At 57.5% G+C, this 21,110-nt stretch overlaps 1 protein-coding gene across 8 annotated transcripts in view; it reads left to right on the top strand.

Moving 5' to 3' along the window:
- CLEC16A (C-type lectin domain containing 16A) overlaps positions 1 to 20,866 on the top strand; it is a 203,420-nt gene extending 182,554 nt beyond the window's left edge. For 4 of the 8 annotated variants that reach the window (XM_043560532.1, XM_043560530.1, XM_043560531.1 and 1 more), the window contains 2 exons: positions 7,373 to 7,534; positions 17,222 to 20,866. In XM_043560532.1, the coding sequence (XP_043416467.1) occupies positions 7,373 to 7,534; positions 17,222 to 17,562 (503 nt within the window). In that variant the 3' untranslated portion in view covers positions 17,563 to 20,866. Of the gene's footprint in view, positions 1 to 7,372; positions 7,535 to 13,837; positions 13,960 to 17,221 lie in introns of those variants that run through there. The other 4 variants (XM_043560534.1, XM_043560533.1, XR_006294234.1 and 1 more) reach the window with 3 other exon arrangements.
- The last annotated feature ends 244 nt before the right edge of the window (positions 20,867 to 21,110 follow it).

The raw sequence follows: 21,110 nt of genomic DNA, 5'->3' as shown, positions 1-21,110 counted from the left end.
ATTACATTTCCAGAATGGGGCCCCATCTCGAGGCAGACGGCGGCGTCTTCCAGGAGGGGGAAGAGACAGGAACCTTGCATGCGAACCTGTGTGTCACAAGGGTGAGGTCACTGGGGAAGCTTTTCCTTGAGGTCTTGGCTCCCAGGAAGCACAGAGCCAAACGGGTGACGTCAGCTTCCCATAGCCGGCTGCTGTTCTGGGGCACTTTATCAGTTTCCACCTGCCTTTCAGTGGTAGACTCTCGTCATTCAGTTTGTGTTTCAGTGGCTTTCAGCATTCAGTATCTATGGCATTCGGGTTTGGGTTTTAAAATCTAAGCCACCGAGGTGCCTGGGTGGCTCAGTCGGTTAAGCGTCCGACTTCAGCTCAGGTCATGATCTCGCGGTTTGTGCGTTCGAGCCTTGCGTCGGGCTCTCTGCGGTCAACACAGAGCCTGTTTGGGATTCTGTCTCTCCCTCTCTGTGCCCCATGCCACCCCACCCCCCCCTCTCAAAATAAGTAAGTCAACTTAAAAAATAACATAAAATCTAAGCCTCCTCAAATCCTTCCTGGAAGCAGGTAGTACGTAAGAGCATCTGTAGGGGTTGAGGCAGTGGGGCGAGGCGCGTGCCGTTTAGCAGAGTGCCGAATCCCTCCTGGGTGAGCTGTAGGCGGGCCAGCCGGGTTCCTTCCCCTTCAGCTGTGCGCGGGGTCCCTGTGGAATCCCCCGGTTGCCGCCATAGTTCTCTCATCGTCTAGGTTTTAACCAGAAGTGGTGGCACGTAAGCGATGTCCCCCGAGGTATTGCATTGCAACACTGCACAAGCACTTGGCAGATGACAGAGGTCAGCTGGGACCTCCCTGCCCCTCAGAGATTTAGGCAACCTTTGGTTCCCACCCCCCAGTTCTCCGGCTGCATACGTGCAAGCCTTCCCACCCTCTGGTCTCTCAGATTTGGGCCCTCTGGCATGATCTCTGCCTGGCCTGGTGTGAACCCAGATGGAAACTCGGTCCCTTCCCTGGTTACCGCCTAAAAAGTCCACTTGTACCTCACAAGGAAAGAGTTGAAGGAGCGTTTCCCAAAGATTGGTGGAGGTGGTTGTGAGGAAGTTCACCTCTCCCATCTCAGTTACCCCCTTTCCTTCTCTCTGCTCACTCCGCCGCTCCCAGAATCCCCCAGAAAGCGCAGACCGGCTTTCCCTCCACCAGCTCTGGAGACCAGCTAGTCCCTGCCCCTGCAAAGCTCGGCTTACATCCCTGCACTAATAAAGCTTTTTTGCAACTGTCAGTTAAGATTAGGTTCGACTACACAGTAAAGGAAGACCCCGACGAGATGTTTATCTCCCTCTCAAGTAGAGGAAGTGGAGATCGTCAAGTACGGCACAAAGCGTGAGGGACCCAAACCTCTACCGGCTCCGTGCTGTCATCTCTAATATGTGATTCATCCTCGTGGTCCAAGACAGCTGCTGGAGTTCCAGCTATCACATCCATGTTTCAGGAAGCACAGTGGAGGAGGCTTCCTGAAAATCCGACATGCCACTTTCATTTCTATCTCATTGTCCACAACTTAGCCCCATGGCCAGGCCCAGCTGCCAGGTCCTGTAACTAATGAAGGGGAAATTGGGTGTTTGGAGACAACTCATAGTCTCAGAAATACTGTCCAAATCCCTCTGGACCCCAGAGGATCCCAGGTGTTACCCGTTAAGTGAGGAACGTTGTACAAACCACCTAGGCATCTATGCAGGGAAGGGTCTTAGGTCCTACTCGGGAGGGCCGCTCCTGTAGAGCAGATGAGGCAGGCTGCGGGAGCCAGACGAGAGAATAGTTAACCGTGCTCGCGGCAGAAACCCTTGCCCAGGCTGTCCCTGACCTTTAAAGAATGGGGAAAGGATTTATGAAGACAGAAAAGAGGCACAGGCGACTTCTAAACCAAGGGAAGATCCCAGCTGAGGCAGAGAGTGAGTGGTCCTTGTCGCTCGGTCTGAGGACCCACGCGGGCTGCTGGAGGCAGGCAGCACCGTGTCAAATGCCCTGCCAGTGATCCCATAGCGGGGAGGGTTTGGGGAAGGAGCTGACACAAAAGGTCTGTGGGGTCTGGAACTTCCCTGAGTCCCGGGGAAGTTCTTTGACCAAGAATCTGGGCATAAGGAGAGTGTAACAACCAGAACACCTGGGAGCACAAAGCAAGTCAGGTTGCGGGCGGCGGGGGGGGGACAGTCTGCTTCCCACTCCTGTTGCTGCCAGGGGCCCCATACTGCCAGATCTTCCTATTTGTTTTAATTTTTATTTATTTATTAAATTTTTTTTTGAGGGGGAGAGAGAGAGGGAGACAGAGGATCCAAAGCGGGTCCTGCACCCACAGCACAGAGCCCGATGTGGGGCTCGAACCCATGAACCATGAGATCATGACCTGAACCAAAGTCGGACGCCCAGCCGAGCCCCCCAGGCGTCCCCGGATCTTTCCGTCTTTGGAAAAGCCAGGAGTCCAGATTCATATGTAAAAATCTCCCAGTGTAAAAAAAGAAGACCGTAAGCCTGGTGTGAGAGAAACAAGACACATCCGTGAGCCCCTGGGCTGCTGTCGGCCGGCTCCGGACCCTGACTCACTTAGCAACCTGCTTCTCCCCAGGGAAGGCTTTAGTGGCTGCCCTTTCCAGAGAGCGGGGTATGTACAAAGTGTATTCAACGTTATAGTTTTCAGCGTCTTCTCCTTTGCCTGCTCCCAAAAAGGTCACAGTGCTCAAATCATACGTGTGTTTGTAGGTAAAAAGTAGCGACCATTTAAGCCAAGAGATTCTCATGTACTGTCTTGGTTTTCACATAAAGATGTGGAGACCCGCAGAGGAGGGGTCGCGAAGCCGTTTGGGCAGAGCTTGGACCAGACTTGCAGCTCTGACTCCCAGCTCAGTGCTCCTTCTATCAGTGGGACTAAAATAGAAGGCTGACCTTTTTGTGGTATTTGTGTGCTTGACAAAGCCAGAGAGTTACTCATGAGTTCATTTCCCCAGAATAACTGGCAGAAGGGGACCAGAGGGCGGGAGGAAGACCCGGGCCTGCCCCTGTGACACCCGCGCTCCTGGAAAGCAGGGGACGCGTCTCGCCATTAGAACGCTGCCTGCTCTGGGAGCACCGTGCCTCGCCCCGGCTTCGCGGAGGCAGTCAGTCCGGGGGGAGAGAGCTTTGGAGGCCAGGACGGATCCCAGGAGTGCGTTAGGGCCCCGGGAGCTTGAGCCTGCCCAGGTCCTGTCCCCACCTTCACCCTCCCTTCTTTTTCTGGTATAAAATAATAATCATAGTCAGAATCTTGGGGAAAAAAAAAAAATCAGACAAGCACAAAAATGAAAACGAGAACTCTCGTAATAAAACCCATGACTTGAGCTTTGATCCCTGGAGTCTCCACAAGGAGGGAGACAGAGCCTGATTTTTTTTTTTTTTTTTTTTTTACAATAACAGAAACATGTGGGACATGCTTTTTCTAATCTTTGCTCGTTTGCTGTGTCCGGCGTTTTCCTCCAGCCTTCGTCTTCTCTCCAACCAGCGTTTTTTAGAAAATTGTTTTTAATGTTTATTTATTTATTTGGAGAGGGAGAGACAGAGACAGAGACAGAGCATGAGTGGGGTAGGGACAGAGAGAGAGGGAGACAGGCTCCAGGCTCCGAGCTGTCAGCACAGAGCCCGATGCGGGGCTCCAACCCACAAACAGCGAGATCGTGACCTGAGCCGAGGTCAGACGCTTATCTGACTGAGCCCCCCCGGGTGCCCCTCAAATCAGCATTTTTAACTGCAGCAGAGGGTTTCATCGCCTAGACGTATCCATGTTCATTTGACCTTTCCCTGTTGTTGGGCATTTCGTACACACATCAGTGCTTCCACCATCCGTATCGTTCCCTCTGTGGGTCCACCCACGTGCTTTCCACAGCCTAAAGTTCTAGACGTGGAATCCATCAGATGGTGTGAAAATCATATGGCCTTTGATACGCGTTTCGCAGGCTGTTCTCGAGCCGTCCTCAGGGAGAGCCAGGAATTTTATCTGCTGGAGGCGATCTCAGAGAGGCCTCTCTGCCTGTGCCCTTGTCCCAGGTCTGGCACGTCTGCGTCTGCAAGTACTTGGCATCCATGTGCGTTTGACTCGTGCCCAGAAAGCCCCTGGGCACCTCCGCCGACGTTGATTCACCAAGAACCGCCTTGCAGAGATGGAGCAAGAAGCAGCGGCAAGGCCCCAGAGTTCTTTCCAGAGCCTTCCTGACCCTCTGACCGGTCAAACTGGCTCTCAAAGTGGCTGCCACTTCCATCTGGGAAGGAGCCCCTTGAAATGACAGGGAGAATCTGGGCACCTGGCAAAAAGAAAAGAAAACGTCCCTGAGCCTTTCTGGATCCCCAGTGCCAGGGGCCGGGGAGAGAGGAGTACACAGGAGGGCAGAGGAGGGAGGGCCGTTTGCACAGCAGCAAGCAAGGGAAGGATGTATTCAGTCGCCTCCGCTCAGCTAGACCCTGCCGACAGGTGGGATCAGAAGTTGGTGAATTTTTTTTTTCTGTTTAATTCTCGGCACGTACGAAAGGTCCGCAGTATTTACAGTCGATCTATGGCCTGACCCTGACCCCTACCCCACACGAAGGAACTTTAGTCTCCTGGCTGAATTTCAGCATCTTGTCTGCTGCCCCACATGCCCCAGGGCATAAGCCAGGGCTTTAAAGAACACGAGAGAGAAGATGTTGTCTTCAGAGAAGAGGTAGGTGACCACCTTAGTGACGGCCACGCTGTCAGTTCATTCTGGCCAGGGCGTCATCGGAAGCGTAAAAGGCTGAGTCCCAACCCTGTTACCACTCTTGGCGGCCCCGGTGTTGGTCGCGCCGATAAATGCGCAGCTCGGGAAAAGCCATCTTGACGTTTTGATTTGTTAAGGCGTGATTCATTTTCGAGTCAAGTTAACAGCTTGTAAACTTGGGGGTTTACCGCTTGAAGTGATTAAGAAGTAAGCGGCTATAAAGCCCATGCTGTGGGGCTGCGGCTGATTGCCCCCTGGGAATCTTCCTGCCTGGCGTCTGGATTCGCCTCGACGTCTGCCGGAGTTCATCGGAGCCTCCCGCTCCGCCACAGACACAGTGTATCGCGTAACGGCATCTCGCTGGGAACTCCAGCGCGTCCGGCCTGTGCTCCCTGAAAGCAAACCTGCGCAGTAGGCTGGGGGTGGGGAGTCGTGCCCGCCACGAAAGAGAAGCTGGCCAATACCCACCCCGCTCCCACAAGGCCTCACATCCACCTGCCCTTACATCGCACAACCCGGAGGGCCTGGCTCGGGGTAGAAATACAGACCCTGCCCGACCGAGGGGAGGGGAGTAGGGGTTGAGTAGAGTGGGTGCAGGGGAGCGGGAGGTACGGGCCTCCAGTTAGGGAACGAGTTAAGTCACGGGAACAAAAAGCAGAGCGTAAAGAATAAAGAGTGTTATAATAGTGATGTGACGATATAACAGGGCAGAAGGTAGCCTCACTTGTGCTGAGCACAGCATAATGTAGAACCTTGACTCGTCGCTAAGTTGTACACCTGAAACTAATGGAACATTGGGTGTCAACTGTACTCAAATAAAAATCACTAAAAAGTCACATCAAGATAAGATAATAAAGACCCAGTTTTTAAGGAGCCAATTCTCAGGCAAAAATAACTTGACACAAATATTAATACCAAATAGCTCCTCCGCAGGGGCCGGGTACCGGGTCCCCCTAGTCCTAAGCGGGGACAAAGCAGCAGGTTCCCACCCCCCACCCCCACCCCACCCCAGCCAGGCCCACGTTTGCCCACCGGTGCGTGAAGGGAAGGGGCTCAGGACAGTACAGTTACTCGCCCCGCGGGCTGGTAAGTGAGCAGATCGGATCGGGGGGTAGAACCCAAGCTTTCCTGGCACCAGAGTCCAGGCTCCGTGTGCTGCTTCGGTCAAGGGCCAGAGAGTAAAATATTTCAGGCTTTGCAGGCCATGTGGCCCCTACTCCGAGTGGCCAGTGTAGCTCGAAAGCCACCACAGACTAAGTATGCAAGCAAGGAACCGTGGCTGTGCTCCAGGTGAATTTTATTTACAAAACAGTGGGCTGTAGTTTGCTGACTGCTGCTTGACCCCCCTGCCGCCTTCTTGAGTTCTGAGAAAGGTGAGGTCAGGGCCTAGAGAACCTTCTGGAAGAAGCATCAGCAGGAGCCAGGCACTATGAAGTTCAGCCAGTGCAGGTGGCGCGAATGAGATTTGGGGCTGGCTGGGGCGGGCATGCTTACGGAGTGGAGAGCTTTGACGTGGTTGGCCAGGAGGTTGGGGTCCCCCCTCTCACCTAGGAGGACTTGCCCCCCAATTCCCATTCCGATTTGGTGCCGCTTCTGAATTACGGGGCAGAAGCGGCTTGACCAGGGTCCTGCCCAGCTCGTGGGGGCTGAAGCAGGAGCCACCATGGTCCACGTAGTCCCCTGGGCTCATCAGCAAGGCCTTTGTTCCACAGGAACTTCGTGCGTTTAGTGAGTAAAATCAGAAGCTATGAGCCTTGAGAAAAGCAGGCTGTGAAAATGGCAGAAGCCACGGTCTGCAGACAGAAAGCACACATCCCTGTAAAAGGGGCTCCTCTCGCCATAAAGAACACTCTGCTCTCCCCGCGTGCCCCGTGCCCCGCTATACCCCCACTGCAGTGCGGTGACGAGAACCTGGTCGTGATACCTTCAACCCAGAGTCGGGGGGTGGTGCTGGCCGCGTGTGCTTCCGCGTCCACGTGGTGAGTAGAGCTCTGAGTGTCTCCGAAGCGTGGCGCTCGCGGGCCTCACAAACGTGCCGTCCCCGTCTCTCAACCCAGAGCCGCTCCAAGGGCGGGGTGGAGCCCCGCGTACGGGCGCCTTTCACCAGAGCCTCCAGAGCGGGGCAAAATCTGGGACAGGGAGAGTCCGGGGGGCTCCTCCCCCTCCCGCCCAGTGGCCTGCCTTGGACAGAACTCGGGGGCGTTCGCAAGGGCCCCAAGACTTTGCCGTGAGGGTGTCTCACATCCCTGCGTGGACTTCACCACCGTGCCTCTGAAGCCCCAGGGCTGCGCGTCCCCTTCAAGGGCACAGCCAGCCCATTGCTGAGCCAGCGTCAAGCACTCAGATTTATGGCTCAAGGCCCTCAGCTCTACGGCCGGCTGCACCCTCCTCCTTGAAACAGCTCTGAAGCGTGTCCAGGTGTGACCAGAGAGGTCAGCTCACTCTGGGGAGCGGACCCAGACTTTCAGGGCGCCGGGTTGGGTTGGTTTTGCCTTAAGGCTCCCGGCCCCACTTTTGAGGTGCGGGCTTGCCCCAGGGGGTCTCACACGCAGTTGGGGAGCGTGGCGCCCCTCCTGCCAGACCAGCGTGTTTCTTCCTGCTTGGTCACCTCCCCGCCTGTCTTGCAGGCTTTGCCGTGGCCCAGTGCATAAATCAGCACAGCTCGCCGTCCCTGTCCTCGCCAACGCCGTCTGCCAGCGGGAGCCCCAGCGGCAGTGGGAGCACCAGCCACTGTGACTCTGGAGGCGCCAGCTTGTCGTCCACCCCTTCCGCCATCCAGAGCCCGGCAGGTATTGCCCGCGCGACGTGGGGTGGGGGAGGGGCGGTGCCTCGGGGAACTCTGTGATCCCTCAGTGTCAAGACTGCTGACCCCCAGCTCCTCCTCGCCTCCATGTCTGGGGACACTGCCGCTCCGGGTTCTGGGTTCGTTCCGATGGGGCGTGGCCCACAGGCCGACTGGTTTAGCTCCCGGCAGGGAAGGAGTCACTCCTTGTGCAGGCTGGCCCCCCCCCCCCGCTGACCCCCCTCGCCTGACCGCACAGCTGGAGGGGACAGATGGCGAGCGGCCGAGTCTGAATGCACCCCGTTGTCACCCCCACGAGGAGGGGTCTCCCCAACGAGATCGTTTCCAACTGGCTGAAGAATTGCGTGCCTGCTAATTTTTTCTTGCCTTCATACCGTACCAGTCTCCTCTGTAAATGGTGCAGTCCAGTCGTCTGTGCCCAGGGCCCACCTCTCGAGAGTCCGTCAGCATGTGCTGGAGGCACATCTCGCCTTCCTGGACCTCGTACAGGTGCAGACATAGCACGGGCAGACCCCGCGAACAGGGCGTCCGCGGTGAGACGTGTGAGTGGGTCACGCCAGCGCCTCACCGTGCTGTGTGAGATCCCAGGAGGAGGGCACCAGGCTTTTTTCCTGAACATCGTCGCCCCACCACGCAGCCAGAGGAGCAGGGCACGGAGGGCGGGGGGGCGGTTGCTGGTGGTGGCCTTGATGGTGCGTGAGGCTTCCCACCCCAGCAGCGCAACTCTGTGGGTCTGGAGGGCCCCGGGCGTCTCTGATTTGGGCAGCCCCCAGTGACTCTGGTCTGTACCCTCATTTGGGGACCCTCCTCGTGCTTCGCTGTTCCTTCAAGGTCCCATCCACATTCCTCACCTATCACGTTTCAGGGGCGCCTGACCAAACTCTAGTTAGGTTGTGGATGGATGGGGCTTGATAAAAGCCACCTGCCCCTGTGGTACCAGGAAATTAAGGGCCCCTGGATGTCGTCCCCTCAGCACCAGAGCCCAAGATCTCCTTCGGTGCCCACTCTTCTCCGGAATCTTCAGCCTCTCCATCCCCCAGCGAAGGGTTAACCCAGCCCGATCTCCGCGCCTGTGGCCCAGGGCATCTCAGCGTCCTGCCTGCAGCCCCCCTCCTCCCTCGAGCATCCATTACGTCCATCTACTATTGACATTCACGAGGCCCAGGCAGCGGGGTCACCCTCAAGCCACCTCACTTAGACCCCCTTCCACTCGGCACCTGCTCCATGCCTCCCCCCGCCCCGCCCCGCCACTGCCCCAGCTCTAGGGAGGCAGCCGCCTTGTCTGAGCTCCTTCTGAGCCTGATCCGAGCTTGGCTGCATGCGTGGCTGCCATTCCCAGGCCCGTAGCAGGACCTCCAGACGGAGCTTTCTCCAGAAGCCCAGAACGGCCCTTCCCCTCCCTCCAAAGCCCGGTCTCGAACCGGCTCTGGGGACCAGGGCTGTGTGTTCGTGTGCTTGTGTGTGCGCCCACGTGCTGCCTGCATGTGCACGTTGCCGTGTCCGTGTTGTGTGCATCCAGACACACATGAGGTCTCTTCCTGGCAGAGCTACGTATCCCTTGCTTTCATTCTTGGGAAGCACAGACAACAGCTAAACAAACGAGCCGTGTGCTTCTTAGTCTAAAACTGAAACCGACAAAGACCCAAATCATCAAAGTCGGGCCTCTGTTTAGGCATTCACCTGAGCGTGGCACCCTGGGGCTCCGCTCTGTGCCTTCCCCCGGAGGTTCAGGGTCCCCAGAATGCGAGTTTCTTCTCTCTTGGCCTCCCTCAGCCCCTCCGTCCCCACCCCCACCACCCCCTGCACGGTGCCAATGACAGGTCTTCTCATCTGACAAACGCAGCGGCTGTCAGCCTGGCTGTCAGGTAGCGAGGCAGTTCCAGTTGATACGTGACGGTCAGGCTCTCCTGGGTGTCTGCCCCCGTTCGGGGCGTCCCCGCAGGCCTGCCGAGGCAAGTGCACGAGTCCCCATTTTTTATGCTTGCCTGACAGTAAAAGCCTGCGGCCCAGCCTGCCTATATGTCTGCAGATGCTGAAATAACTCACCCCCCGACGAAGGGCCCGCCTGTCAGGCGTCTTGTACTTCGCTCTTAACTGAGGACCCAGCTCTCAATGCCTAGAAACAGCATCAGAACCCGCGAGCTCCTCCCCGCCACAGGGCCCCAGCTCCAGGAGTCCGTTAGTTTCTCCATGACAGACTTCCAGGCCGGGCTTCAGCCTCCTGGGTCCAGGCAGAGAGCAGCACATAAGGGTTCCGTGTTCTTCATAAGGGCAGGCCTACGCAGATGGTTCCAGTGTCTGCCTGGCATCTTACCAGGCCGTGCAGAACAGGAAGCGGAGGGTGGAAGGGAGGCAGGTTTGGTCGGGACGGGTGCTTTTCGGCCAGTTTCCTGGTTTGATGTCGGCCCGGAGCGGGGCCTCAGTGTTTGGGCTCCTGACCGGCAAAGGCCGGCCCTGTGCTGCCTCTGCACCAGACTCCCCGCCCACGGGGCCCGGCCACAGTCGGCCCCAGGCAGCGTCCCTAGAGGGCTGGCCGGGCACCAGGATGGGCCAGGGCCTCCCCCGACAGCCCACCCGGCCTGGACAGCAGACGACAGCTGCAGCCCAGTCAAGGGGCCACTTGTCCTCCAAGTGGTTTTTGAGGACACAGTGTGGAATCAGAAGCATTCCTCCCCCTGTATTTCCAGAGCCTGTGAGTCCAGGAAGTTCCCAGTGCAGCTGCTAGGCCCTTCACAGCCGGAATTAACTCCAGTGGCCTCTGCTCTGGAAGCCACACTGCGTACGGTCAGGTGTTCGGTTGGGGAAGCATACGAGAGACGCCATCCATCAGGGGACAAGACAGGCCCAGTTTTCCATGTCTCTGTGGTTTTGAAACCCAGAATGATCCAAGAATGTCCCTGAAAGCCAGGGGTGACCTTCCCACTGTCTTAGCAGTCGCTGTGGCTTGGGAACTCCCTACACGGCCTTTTCGGTGTGTACTTGGTGCACGGTGTGGACCTGCCCATAGGCCCCGGTGGCTATACCTCCCCAGCGAGCCCCCTGACCCCCCACGGGCCAAGCACTGTGCTCGTAAACACTTGACAGATGCCCCCTCATTGAGACCTGCCACCCTGCCCCTCACACTGTGCAGCTGAAAACCCCGGGGGCTCAGAAAGATCCCAGAGCTCGGCCACCACGGTGCAGCCCGCAGGTGGAGGATCCCACACGTGAGCTCCAGCCTGGGCGACTCCAGAACCCATGTCCCGCCTTCCCAGAGAGCCCAGCAGAATATCCACGCAGCTCCTGAATCTGTCTCCGGTGCCTCCGTGTGGCGCTCCAGAGACCTGGGTTCGGATTCGATTGGGGGCGGCCCGTGAAGTACATGCCTGTCTCCTTCCAGTGTGCGTGGTTGCTCTAGAACCCAAAGGAAAAGCCACGGCCCACAGGACCCTGGTAACTGTGCAGCCGCAGTCAGCAAGGCTGGGCTGGGTGGCCCCTGTCAGGGGGAAGCCTGGCAGTCCCCCCCGAATCAGCAATGTACTGCAGATGGCCACATCTCCTCTGCCAGCCCACATGGGTTCATCCCCAAATGAGGGCATGGAACCCTCTTGATACTGGTTGTTTTCCATCTCCACCCTCTGTCCCGCCCGGGGGACCTGAAATTTTCTGTCTGGGTTTGCAAGAGGTCCTTGTTTGTCCCAAACACAGATTCTCTCAGCTTCCCAGGGGGTCTTCAGTCTGACTGACTCAGCTTCTGTGGATGTCAGAGCTGATCTCACTAGGGTGCCCCCAGGAGTGGCCCTCAGGCCCAGTCTCTCTTGGGACTTCTCTGTGCCGGCCTAGAGACCCCATCCCCCGATTAATGTTTTCTCACTGGACAGGCTTTTGTGGAGTCCCTGCTGTGCGCAGGCCCTGGAGATAGAGGGTAGGACGTGTGGGGGAGGCCAGGTTCTGTCAGATGACCGGGCATTGGAAAAGGAAGCCGGAGGCTGAGGGGTTCATGGGACGGGGTCTGTGAGGAGGTGGCCTTTGGGACTCACACAGGCCCACCCAGGCTAAGCCCAGCATCTGGCACGAGACAAGAAGATTGCTTTTCTTCTCTCCCTGGGGTCTAACTATAAATTCTGTCTTTCCAGATATAGTCTCTTTTTGAGGGACGGCCCATGTGCCCGTGAGGGCTGAGGCCTGTGGCCCAGTGCTGGCCGAGGGCCCCTCGCCACAGGGAGAAGGGACCCGCCTGGACCCTGGTTTGCCCTCTGTGCTGGGAGCACGTGCTTCTGAGTCTCCCTCACATGCCAGAAATAGAGTGTGGATGCTTGTGAGTGGCTCTTTCGAAGGGGCTGGGGCTCTCATCAGGGCCAAGAGACACCCCCAGTGGAAGGAAAGGTCACAAGTGTGTTTCCTGGTAACTGGAGAAACCAACCGGAAGGAAATGGCAGCAAGGGTATTTAGTTTTCGTTGTCTTTTCCCTGTTAAGGCCGTGCCCAGAGAATTATTGTCCAGTTCTAACGCCTGATGTGTGAGTTGACGTGCAGGCAGACCCCTGAGCCTTCCTGAGGAGAGGTGGTGCCCTGGGCCGCAGAAGCATCCAGAACCTGGCGTCTCATCACCCGCTCGTCCAGTGCAGCCGGCTTGATAGGCCTCAGCTTGTTCCCCAGTGAGAAAATTACAGGGATGGAATTAGCAGGGGTTCTTTTCTTAAACACTTCATTCGAGAAGCTGAAATTGCAGAGAACACACAGCAGGAAAGAGGACATAGACCCCATTTGGAACCAGATGAAGGGCGAGTAGGAATACTTCAGAAATACCTCCCGGGTTACAGCCGTCCCTCGCACGCACGCACGCACACACACAGGTGAATGCACACTCACTCCCGTGCACAGTCGCTCACACACACGCTGGCACACCTCCGCTCTGTGTGGGGCTCTGGTAAGAACACTCCTCCGACAAGAGCTCTGTGGCCAGCTCGGTTGTGTTTCACACACGTCCTGGGTGAGCGGCTTTGAGGAGGAAAGACCGTCTCTTACAAAACGAAGTCAGGGTAAAGGCCAGCCTGCTCTTTCCGTCGTCCGTCGGCCAGGCCCCTGGAATTATGGCGCACTTTGACTTTTCTCTGGGGTTTTATAGGAAGAAGGAAGGGGTGGGCCCCTGGAGGCCAATTGTCACCACCTGGCAGGGGCGGGGTCCTGGCCTCCTGATCCTCCCCTGCTCCCTGGGCTGTCTGAACACATGGCCTTCACCAGGTCCCATCTGGGCCCAGTGGGGGCCACACAGCCCAAGACCTGTGTGTCACCAAGCCCGGTTACCAGTCAGGCAGGACTTTAAGGACAGATCGCCTGAGCCACGCGTGTGATCTTTTCTCCCCAATCTTCTCCACGATGTTTCTTCTTACTGCGGTGAATGTACATACCAGAAAGTGTTAACCATGTTAACCGTTGTTAAGCCCATAGCGCAGTGGCATTAGGTATAGTCACATAGCGGCATTAATTTTCAGCTCTGCTCTAATCCCAAGTGCGAGTCACAGATATGGCTCCTTCCTTCCCGAGGAGATGCTCCTAACATTTTTGTTGCAGCCGATTGCAACCCGCCCCCAGCCTCTCGGCACCTTGGTCTCGGGCCCTCCTGCTGAGGCTCCGTCTCAGGTTTCCAAAGGTTCAGACCAGCCGTGTGTCTTCTGGAGAGTGGAGCCCCGCGGCTGGGGAGGGTCCGGGAGCGCCTCGCCCGTCCAGGGCTCTTCCCCAGAGCGTGAGGAGCTGCACCACTGGCTTTAGTGTGGTGACGGCAGGGACCACTGGCCTCATCAGTTGGGCCCAGAAATCTGCTTGTTTCATTAGCCGGCTCGGCTCCCGTCCCCCAACCACACGCCCTTGTTCACACTGTCCTGGGGACGCAGGGCTTTCGTCCCAACTGCTGGTTCGCATGGGGTGCTGACAGGCAGTTCTGTTCTTCTGTCCCGGGAGGTTTCCTCCCCGATGCCCCGTGTCACTGATGACCCCAAGCCTTTCCTTTCCAGCGGGACTGAACCTTCACCGTCTTTATCCTCGACTGAGCCCCACGTGCGGGCAAACGGTCGGGTCCCCGGCCATCCCGACAGCACCTCGTCCTGGTGGGGCGGAGTTGGGGGCTTCGCCCGTTCGGGCACCGCACCCCCCCCCCAGCTGTCGTGGGCACCCGCTGGGACCCTGCCACGCTCCCCTCGCGCGCTCGTCCACGCCTGGCGTCCGCCGCTGCTCTGCGCCCCTCTCCGTGCGCCCTTTCTCTGTCCCGTTGTTAAAGGCTGTCTGTGACCTGTCGCTGTGTTTCCCTCTAGTCAGGAGTGGCAGGAAAGGACGCCGGCGAGTGTTCAGCCTGTCGGAGGCCGACAGTCACGGCGGCCACTGGGTTTAGTGCTTCGAACGGCAGCGCTCACGGCAGCTCTCGCAGGCAATTCAGGCAGGTCTCGCCCGTTAGCCTGCGCGGCCCGCGGCCTCGCCGGGCCTCCGGGGACCAGGGCTGTGAGCCCCCCTCCAAGCGGCCATTTCCCCGGCTTCCCTTCTCCTTCCGGCCTCGCCTCCGCTGAGGACCGAACCCCCCGCCCTCCGACCCTCCCTCGAGAGCCCCGGCAGCCTGGAAACACCGTCCTTCTCTGGGACCGCCCAGCTGGTGGGGTTCTCCAGCCCAGTCATCACAGGGCCCCCTGGATTTGGCCACCAAGGTCGAGCAGTAGAATTTGCAAAAAGCGACCAAGAATTCAATTAGTTTCTTTTTTCTTTTCCTTTCTTACCTCCCTAACCCTAACCCTGACCCCCCCCAGCCCCCCTTCCCCCCCCCCCAGCTTTGCTCAAAGCTCAGCAGTAGATTCAGTCCAGCCTCAGCCAGAGGCCAAAGCAGCTCCTTCGTGAGCACTGATGGGTGGTGACTCCCTTGTCCCCGCTTCTTACACGCAGTCCTCCAGGTAGCTGCCGATGCTGCTTGCTCCCTGGGGTCCACGGCTGCTCCCTCTCCCACCTTCCCAAAGTTTCTTTCAGGGTTTCCCACACGCACCTCCTGCTTGGCTGTGGTGCTTGCCAGCCAGGGGCCTTTTGCCTTCTTTTGCATTTAAAAGCTGCTTTCTCTGAGCTCTGCCCTCGACCTGCTATGCTCTGCTGCACAACCCCCTCCCCCACAACTCTCCCAGCCTGAGCACACAACCCCAAAGATTTCCTGGAAACTGTCACTTGACAAGGGCCAGCTGAGCCCCTGCCCCGGAGCCGGGGATCAGCTTCTGAGGGTGCTGGCCAGGGACGTGGGGACCCGCTGCCTTGGTGTCAGCTAAGGGCAGAGCCGTGGGAGGCCTAGCGTCTCTCACGGAAACCTGGACGTCCAGGACTTCTGCTCAGGCCTCCACGCTTCTCCCCGGCTCCTGGCCAGGAAACCAGAATGTTCTCCGAATCTTTCATTTTCAGGGCCAGGCCCCTACTTGTGGCCTTCGAGCTCAAAACCAGCAGGCCAGCAAAAGCAAGAGTTCAGCAGTAACCTTCACAGCCCAGCACTGGGCGAGAAAATAGGTCCCCGAGGGGTAATTTTTCCCTGGTGAGAAAGTTGTCATTTTTCATCCCCCTTGAATGGATGTATTTGTAGATCACATTCAGAAAACAGTTCCTAGTTTAAAAAAAAAAAAAAAGTGTTGTGGGCGATGGGCGAAAGGTTATTTTTTACCATAAAAAATTGAAAAAGGCTATTTTTAAGGAAAAAAAAACCCGACCCTCTTAATAAAACTGTTGGTTCTTTTCTTGAAGAAACCAATTTTGTGTGTGTGCTATTGTATTGTTAGTTGGTCGGTTGGTTTTTTAATACATTTGGTGGCAATTTCCCGTATCCTTGATTATTCTCATTACCAAAAACCCCGCTAGGGATCAGGGAAAGAGATTTGCCAGCTTTTTTGAATATCTACATGCAAATGCAGACTCTTACATAGAAGTTGGGAGAAGAGTGAAGGACATACTCCACACAGCTCAGTCTCCAGACGGCACAAAAGTGCCATTTGGAGAATTAGTCCTCTCTCGACTGCCTTGTCAGCAGTCCTGCTCCTCGCTTCTGGAAGCGTGGTGGAAGCCTGCCAGAGCAGGTGAGCCCCCGGAAGGGAACCGTAGGCTCTGACCAGCACCCGGGAGCCTGCGCCTCGCAGGCAGGCGGCCCATGCCACAAGGGTCCTGGCCAAATGGAGCAAATTCACGGAGATTCGGAGAAACCAGAATGCGCGTGGAGTGTTGACTCAGCATTTCTGGGCTCAGCTCGCACCCTGAATCACGTTTTCCACTGGTGCTCACAGCCACCTCTGTGACCCAGCACAGAGCAAGGACAGACCCAAAGCCCTATGCGGTGGTTTTCTCTGGGCCTTGTTTCTCTTAAAAGAAAAAATCAAAATAATAATAATAATAATAATAATAACAATAAAAGGAAAGAAAACCAAAAGGCTTTAGGAAGGAATAAACAGGGATCTTTGAGAGCTTGTCTTGCCCAGGAGCCTTGGGGAAACGAATTCTCCATATTCTTTGGGACACGCAGTCTGTTGCTTGTGCTTTCTCTCCACGATGGGGAGCCTCCTTCTCTCCTGCATCCCATTCTATAAGCCCTTCGGTTTTATTTTGCTCTTGGTTTTCCCATTCTTTTGCTGTATGTTCAGTTTGCAGTTCTGTTTTGTTTTGGCTCGCCTTAAAAAAAAAACAAAACCAAAAAACTGGAATCCCATTGAACAAACTGTGTCGAGCATCCTTCCCAGGGCCCAGAGGGCCTCAGGGCTCAGCACCCTGCCATCAGCATCTTCTGCTGATGGCTTGTTGACCCCGAGATCTGTACAAATGCGATGTTTGCTTTCCAGGCGAGATGCCCACAGCTTTCTTGCCGACACTCCCGGAAGCCGGGAAGGTGTTTTCCGCTGTGAGCCCCCAGCCCAGCCCCAGCCACCACCGTTCCGTCCAGGCACACTCGTCATTGGAAAGCAAAGCGACCGTTTGTTTGTAATCTCATCAATGGTTTTGAAAAGCACCCAAAACAAAGAAATTGCCACTCCAAAAATAACTGCTGGGCGGAGCCTCCCCTGCCCTCCTCCTGCCTGGTCTCTCTCCATGACCCCTATAGAGACAGTTAGGGTAGGAGTGGCCCCCGGGGCAGTAACAGCCCCTCTCTGACTGCTAACTCAGCTCTCTCCGAGAAGGAGCAGTCTGAGGTTTTGGTTTGGTTTTGCAAGCTGAAAAGTTCTAGAGAATTCCCTTTTTTTTTTTTTTTAAATACTGCAGCGAGTCCCCTCTTGGGTAAACGTCACCAGGTGTAAGCTCCGGAAATGGCCTGAAGTGATAAGCACATCCAAGCCCATCTCATGTATTCATCGTCAGGCAGGGGCTCCAAGACTCTCCCTGTCGGAGATCCTGCCTGGGCCGTTTCCCGGCTCCATAATCCACTCGTCGATTCTGCACGAGCCCCTAATTTTTCTCTCACCTCACAAGTCAGAGGAACCCTGGGCCCCGACAGATTTCTCCCCAGGCCTAGGTCAGACTGGAGCTTCCAGCTCCTGTGTCCCCAGACGGAGGAAGTGGAGACAAGCCGTTCCCCCCACACCACCGTCTCCCACCCGGCTTTCCCCGGGCCTTTGTTCAGGACGGGACAGAGGGTGCCTGCATGAGCAGGGTATCTCGGAACTCAGTACCCCTGTTCTCTCTCCCCCGCCCCCGCCCAGATGACCCCGTCACTACAGAACAGCCTCAGCCTAAACTTCCCAGCCAGCTGGTGATCGTCAGTGAAACAGAAGCAGACGCCCGGCCCGGCAAGAGCCTGGCGAGGAGCACAGACGTGGAGACAGCCAACCTGTCCCCCAGCCTCATCCCCGCCCGGCAGCCCACCATCTCCCTGCTCTGTGAGGACACTGCCGACACACTGAGCGTGGAGTCGCTGACCCTCGTCCCTCCTGTCGACTCCCACAGCCTCCGCACCCTCCCCGGCATCCCCCCGCCACCTGTGACGCCCGCAGAGGGCACGGCGACGCCAGGCGAGGAGCCAGCAGGCCCCGCTGAGCACTGAGCGGGCGCCTAGTGGCCTCCCCCGTGTGTGTGTGTGTGTGTGTGTGTGTGTGTGTGTGTGTGGCCCCGCCGGTAGGGACCCAGTAGTGCTCACCCAGAGACACATCAGGAGCACCCCGGTCCCCGCGGCCCCGGAACCATCTCTGCACCCATTCCTGTGCTCCTTTGCTTCATTTTGAATTCCTGTTTCACTTTGCGCCTCTTGGGAGAGCAGGCTGGACCCGGTGGAGACACCCCAGTGAACCCAGGGGATGGGAGGAGGTTGGCCTCCCGGTCTCTGAACCTGGTGACCCTGGGGTGGCAGGACCCCCGCACCCTCTCGTCATCAGCCGGCCGCTCCAGTCTGGAAGCTCCTTGGCCACCATGCCCAGTGTGCACAGAAGAAGCGGACCAGGTCACTTTGGGTAGGAATTTGTAGAGAAACAAACTTGGATAAGCATCTCCTTTGGATATTTATTTCCGCTTTCGGCAGCAGATGAAAAGCATTTATTTAAAAAGCGTGTATTTAAAAAAAAAAAAAAAAAGTCCAAAAACAAAAAAAATCCTCAACCCTGAGGTTTGGCGTCATGTTAGACATGTGATGTTACTGTTAAGATTTCATTTTCGTCTTCCCTTGAACTTCTCAGCGTTTTGTTCTAAAGTTCTCAGTCTGGCTTTCTCCGTTTTCTTATTTCTCTATGACTCGCTAACTCCGCAAGCCTGTGGAATGATTCAAGGACCTTCCTGGAAAGTTTAGATTATTTTTTCAACAACGGTAAAGGAGACCCCCACGTATTCTCAGGTACACACGGAGCTGAGAGGGCCAGAGGTTTCTCAGGCGTGGTAGCCACGGGGCCTTGCGTTTCCTGAAACGCCTGCCCGGGAAAGGGGCCGGTGCGGCCAGCTCCCCACTCAGGACCCATCCTTCGTCTCTCCGGACCGAAACCAGTCAGGGCTGCTGCCCAGCTCCACCTTCAGATCTTGCCGTCTCTCTCTGTCTAGAAAGAACCGCTTGGGACCGTGCAGACTCCAGCCGTGTGGCCGGCATGGAAAGGAAAGGCCACGGAAGCTGTCCTGTGCGTGGCCCATGTCCCCACTATGTGTGTTCGCCCAGGCGGGAGTGTGGGGAGACGCCCGCTGCGGGGTCGCGCCCCAGTTCGAGGAGCTGTCCAGGGAACTCCGGTCCACCGCCCTTCCTCCCGGCTGCCCCTGCAGAAACAAAAGCTTATTTTTAAAGATGAACCCCACCCCCCACCCCCACCCAGTGGCTTCTCCATTTGAGCTGGACGCGTGCAGGCCGGTTCCCCGACGTATCTGAGAAAGCGCCTACTTGGACAGGTGCAGCCATGCAACCCTCACCTCTCTCCAGTCAGCGCTGAGACCCTCCAGACTCTCCTCCTCTGTGCCCCTGGAGTCCCAGCACACATGGGCCCGGTTGTCGGGCGGCCTCAGGAGGCGCTCTGAGCCCTCACAGTCTACCTATTCAAGGACCGCGGGTCTCCCTGGCTTCCCTCATCCTGCTGGTGTAGAAGGGCCTGCCGAGGCCAGATCTCCTCCTCCTGAAAGAAACATGGTGGTCCCGCAGAGGAGGGGCACGGTGCCCGTGGGGACGGGGCTCTCCATCATCAGAAGCCCTCTGGGTGGGTGTGCCCACCCCGCGTCAACAGGGAAGAGACCCAGGTCGGAAAAGGAGGCCATTCAGACAGAAATTCTGGGGGCCCCAGGAGGAGGGACAAGCCATGACCCATCAGCAGAGCCCCCCCCCACCCACCCAGGAAGGAAAGGCAGAAGGGATGGAAGGGGTCGGGGAGGAGAAAGGACTGTCAGCAGTCCTGTGTTCTATGTGATTTTTTGCTGGGACGTAAGAGCAGGCTGGCTCCCTGGTTTGGCTGTTGGGAAGAACAAGCCCATGCAGGTCCCCCGCCCCCTGCCCTGGGACCGCCAGCCTGCCACCAGAAATCCCATGGCTCCAAGTGGCTTTGTGGCCACCGAGCCCTGGAGGAGAGATGGGAGCACGGCATGTCTCGGGGGCCCTGCGGCAGCATTGCCGGGGCCGGGAGACGGGAACACGGCCCAGCCTCCAGCAGCAGCTGAGCAAGCGTGTCGATTGCCAAGGGCAGGCCTCTCCCAAAGGCGGGCTTGCGGTGTGGGTCCTGCGACCTCGGTGGGACACCTGTAGGTGTGGGGTGGGGACTTCCTTTAAGCAGGGGCTCCCAGGCACCTTGCTGGTGAGGGGGCGGCATACAGCTTTGTGCGAGGAGGTCTGGGGTCCAGAGGAGGTTGGCTCTGATGAAGGACCATCAGAGGGCTGGGTCTTGACCATCGTGGCGGCATTGGGCATGGCCGCGTCTTCAGGAGCACCCCGCAAGCCTAAGAGCGGGGTGCTCCCAGGCAGGCCAGCCCAGGCAGAGGGCACTTGGACCCCAGGGTCGGGCAGAGGGAGGCAGAGCGGGGAATCCTGGCAGAGCAGGAGTGGGGACCACAAACCTTCTGGACTCCTCGGCAAGCCCACCCAGCCTGCAATCTCCGTGTCCCTACAGAGAGAGGGGCCAGGCAGGCCCACCTGCCTCAAGTCCATTGGGCCCAGTGAGTTTGCCAAGCCAGGGGCAGGGCTCGCCGCCTAAACCCCCAAACCTCAGCTGTGAAAGTTGCTGTGGAGAGAAGCATACGTCCTTCCAGCTTAAGGGCCCGAGCGAGCCAGGGCACCTCTCCCTGAGGGTCGGACGGGGTGAGGCCAGGGGCTCCCCAGGACCAGCCCCAAAGCCACAGCAGGAATGCGGGGCAGATGAGGGGCTGGGACGTGGCCTGCCTCACTGCAGGCCTTTGCTCCCTTCTCCTCCCTCTGGCCTGTCTGCCCCCCCCCACCCCACCCCGCTCTCTGCAGAGGGCAGCCCCCCACCCAAACACCTGAATTAGCAAGGCCCCCAGGCGGGAGTGAAGGGACAGCCCTCGTTAAAGACATACACTAGATTTCCCTAAAGTCTCACGACGCACTGTTAGAAATAAAGGCACGGGGTGAACAGATTCTCATCTTTTCTAGATGCAATAAATAAGAAATATTTAATGTAGTCATGTTGACATTGGGCATAAACTATCAGGGTTCCTTATGTTCCTCTGAGGTGAAAATATGTAAATAATTCTCGGCCCAAGGCGGAGCAGGGGTTGAGAAACCTCCCGCTTCTGGGCCAAGGGACCGTTCCAGGGAAGAACCTGCTGTCGCCAGCGTGACTCATGCTTTGTGGGCTCCCAACACGAGGGTGGAAATGAAAACTGGAACTTCCTGGTAAATTTGAACTTGGCAATAAAACAGAAAAAGTTACCAAGAACGTGGCTGCTCCGTGGTGCTGCGGTGGCGAGGCCGTGACCCCGCAAAGGGGGAAGGTTCTCTGCGGCCTGACCCCCTTGGCCCGTCGCGGCTGCGTGGTGGGGGTGTGGCAGCTGGGCCCCCTCCCCGCCCCCACCCTGGCCAGGTATTCCCCGGTTCCCGAGAGGGAGCTGGCCGCATTCAGGCGGTGCTCCGGGCCCAGCCGGGCCCAATGAGGTTGGCCTGTGCTGTTGGCAGGAGGCTCT

This window comes from Prionailurus bengalensis, chromosome E3 (genome assembly GCF_016509475.1).
Source record: "Prionailurus bengalensis isolate Pbe53 chromosome E3, Fcat_Pben_1.1_paternal_pri, whole genome shotgun sequence".
In the NCBI taxonomy this organism is placed as follows: domain Eukaryota; kingdom Metazoa; phylum Chordata; class Mammalia; order Carnivora; family Felidae; genus Prionailurus; species Prionailurus bengalensis.
The sequence above is the reverse complement of the archived record's forward strand: the minus strand, read 5'-3'. Positions and strand labels throughout refer to the sequence as shown.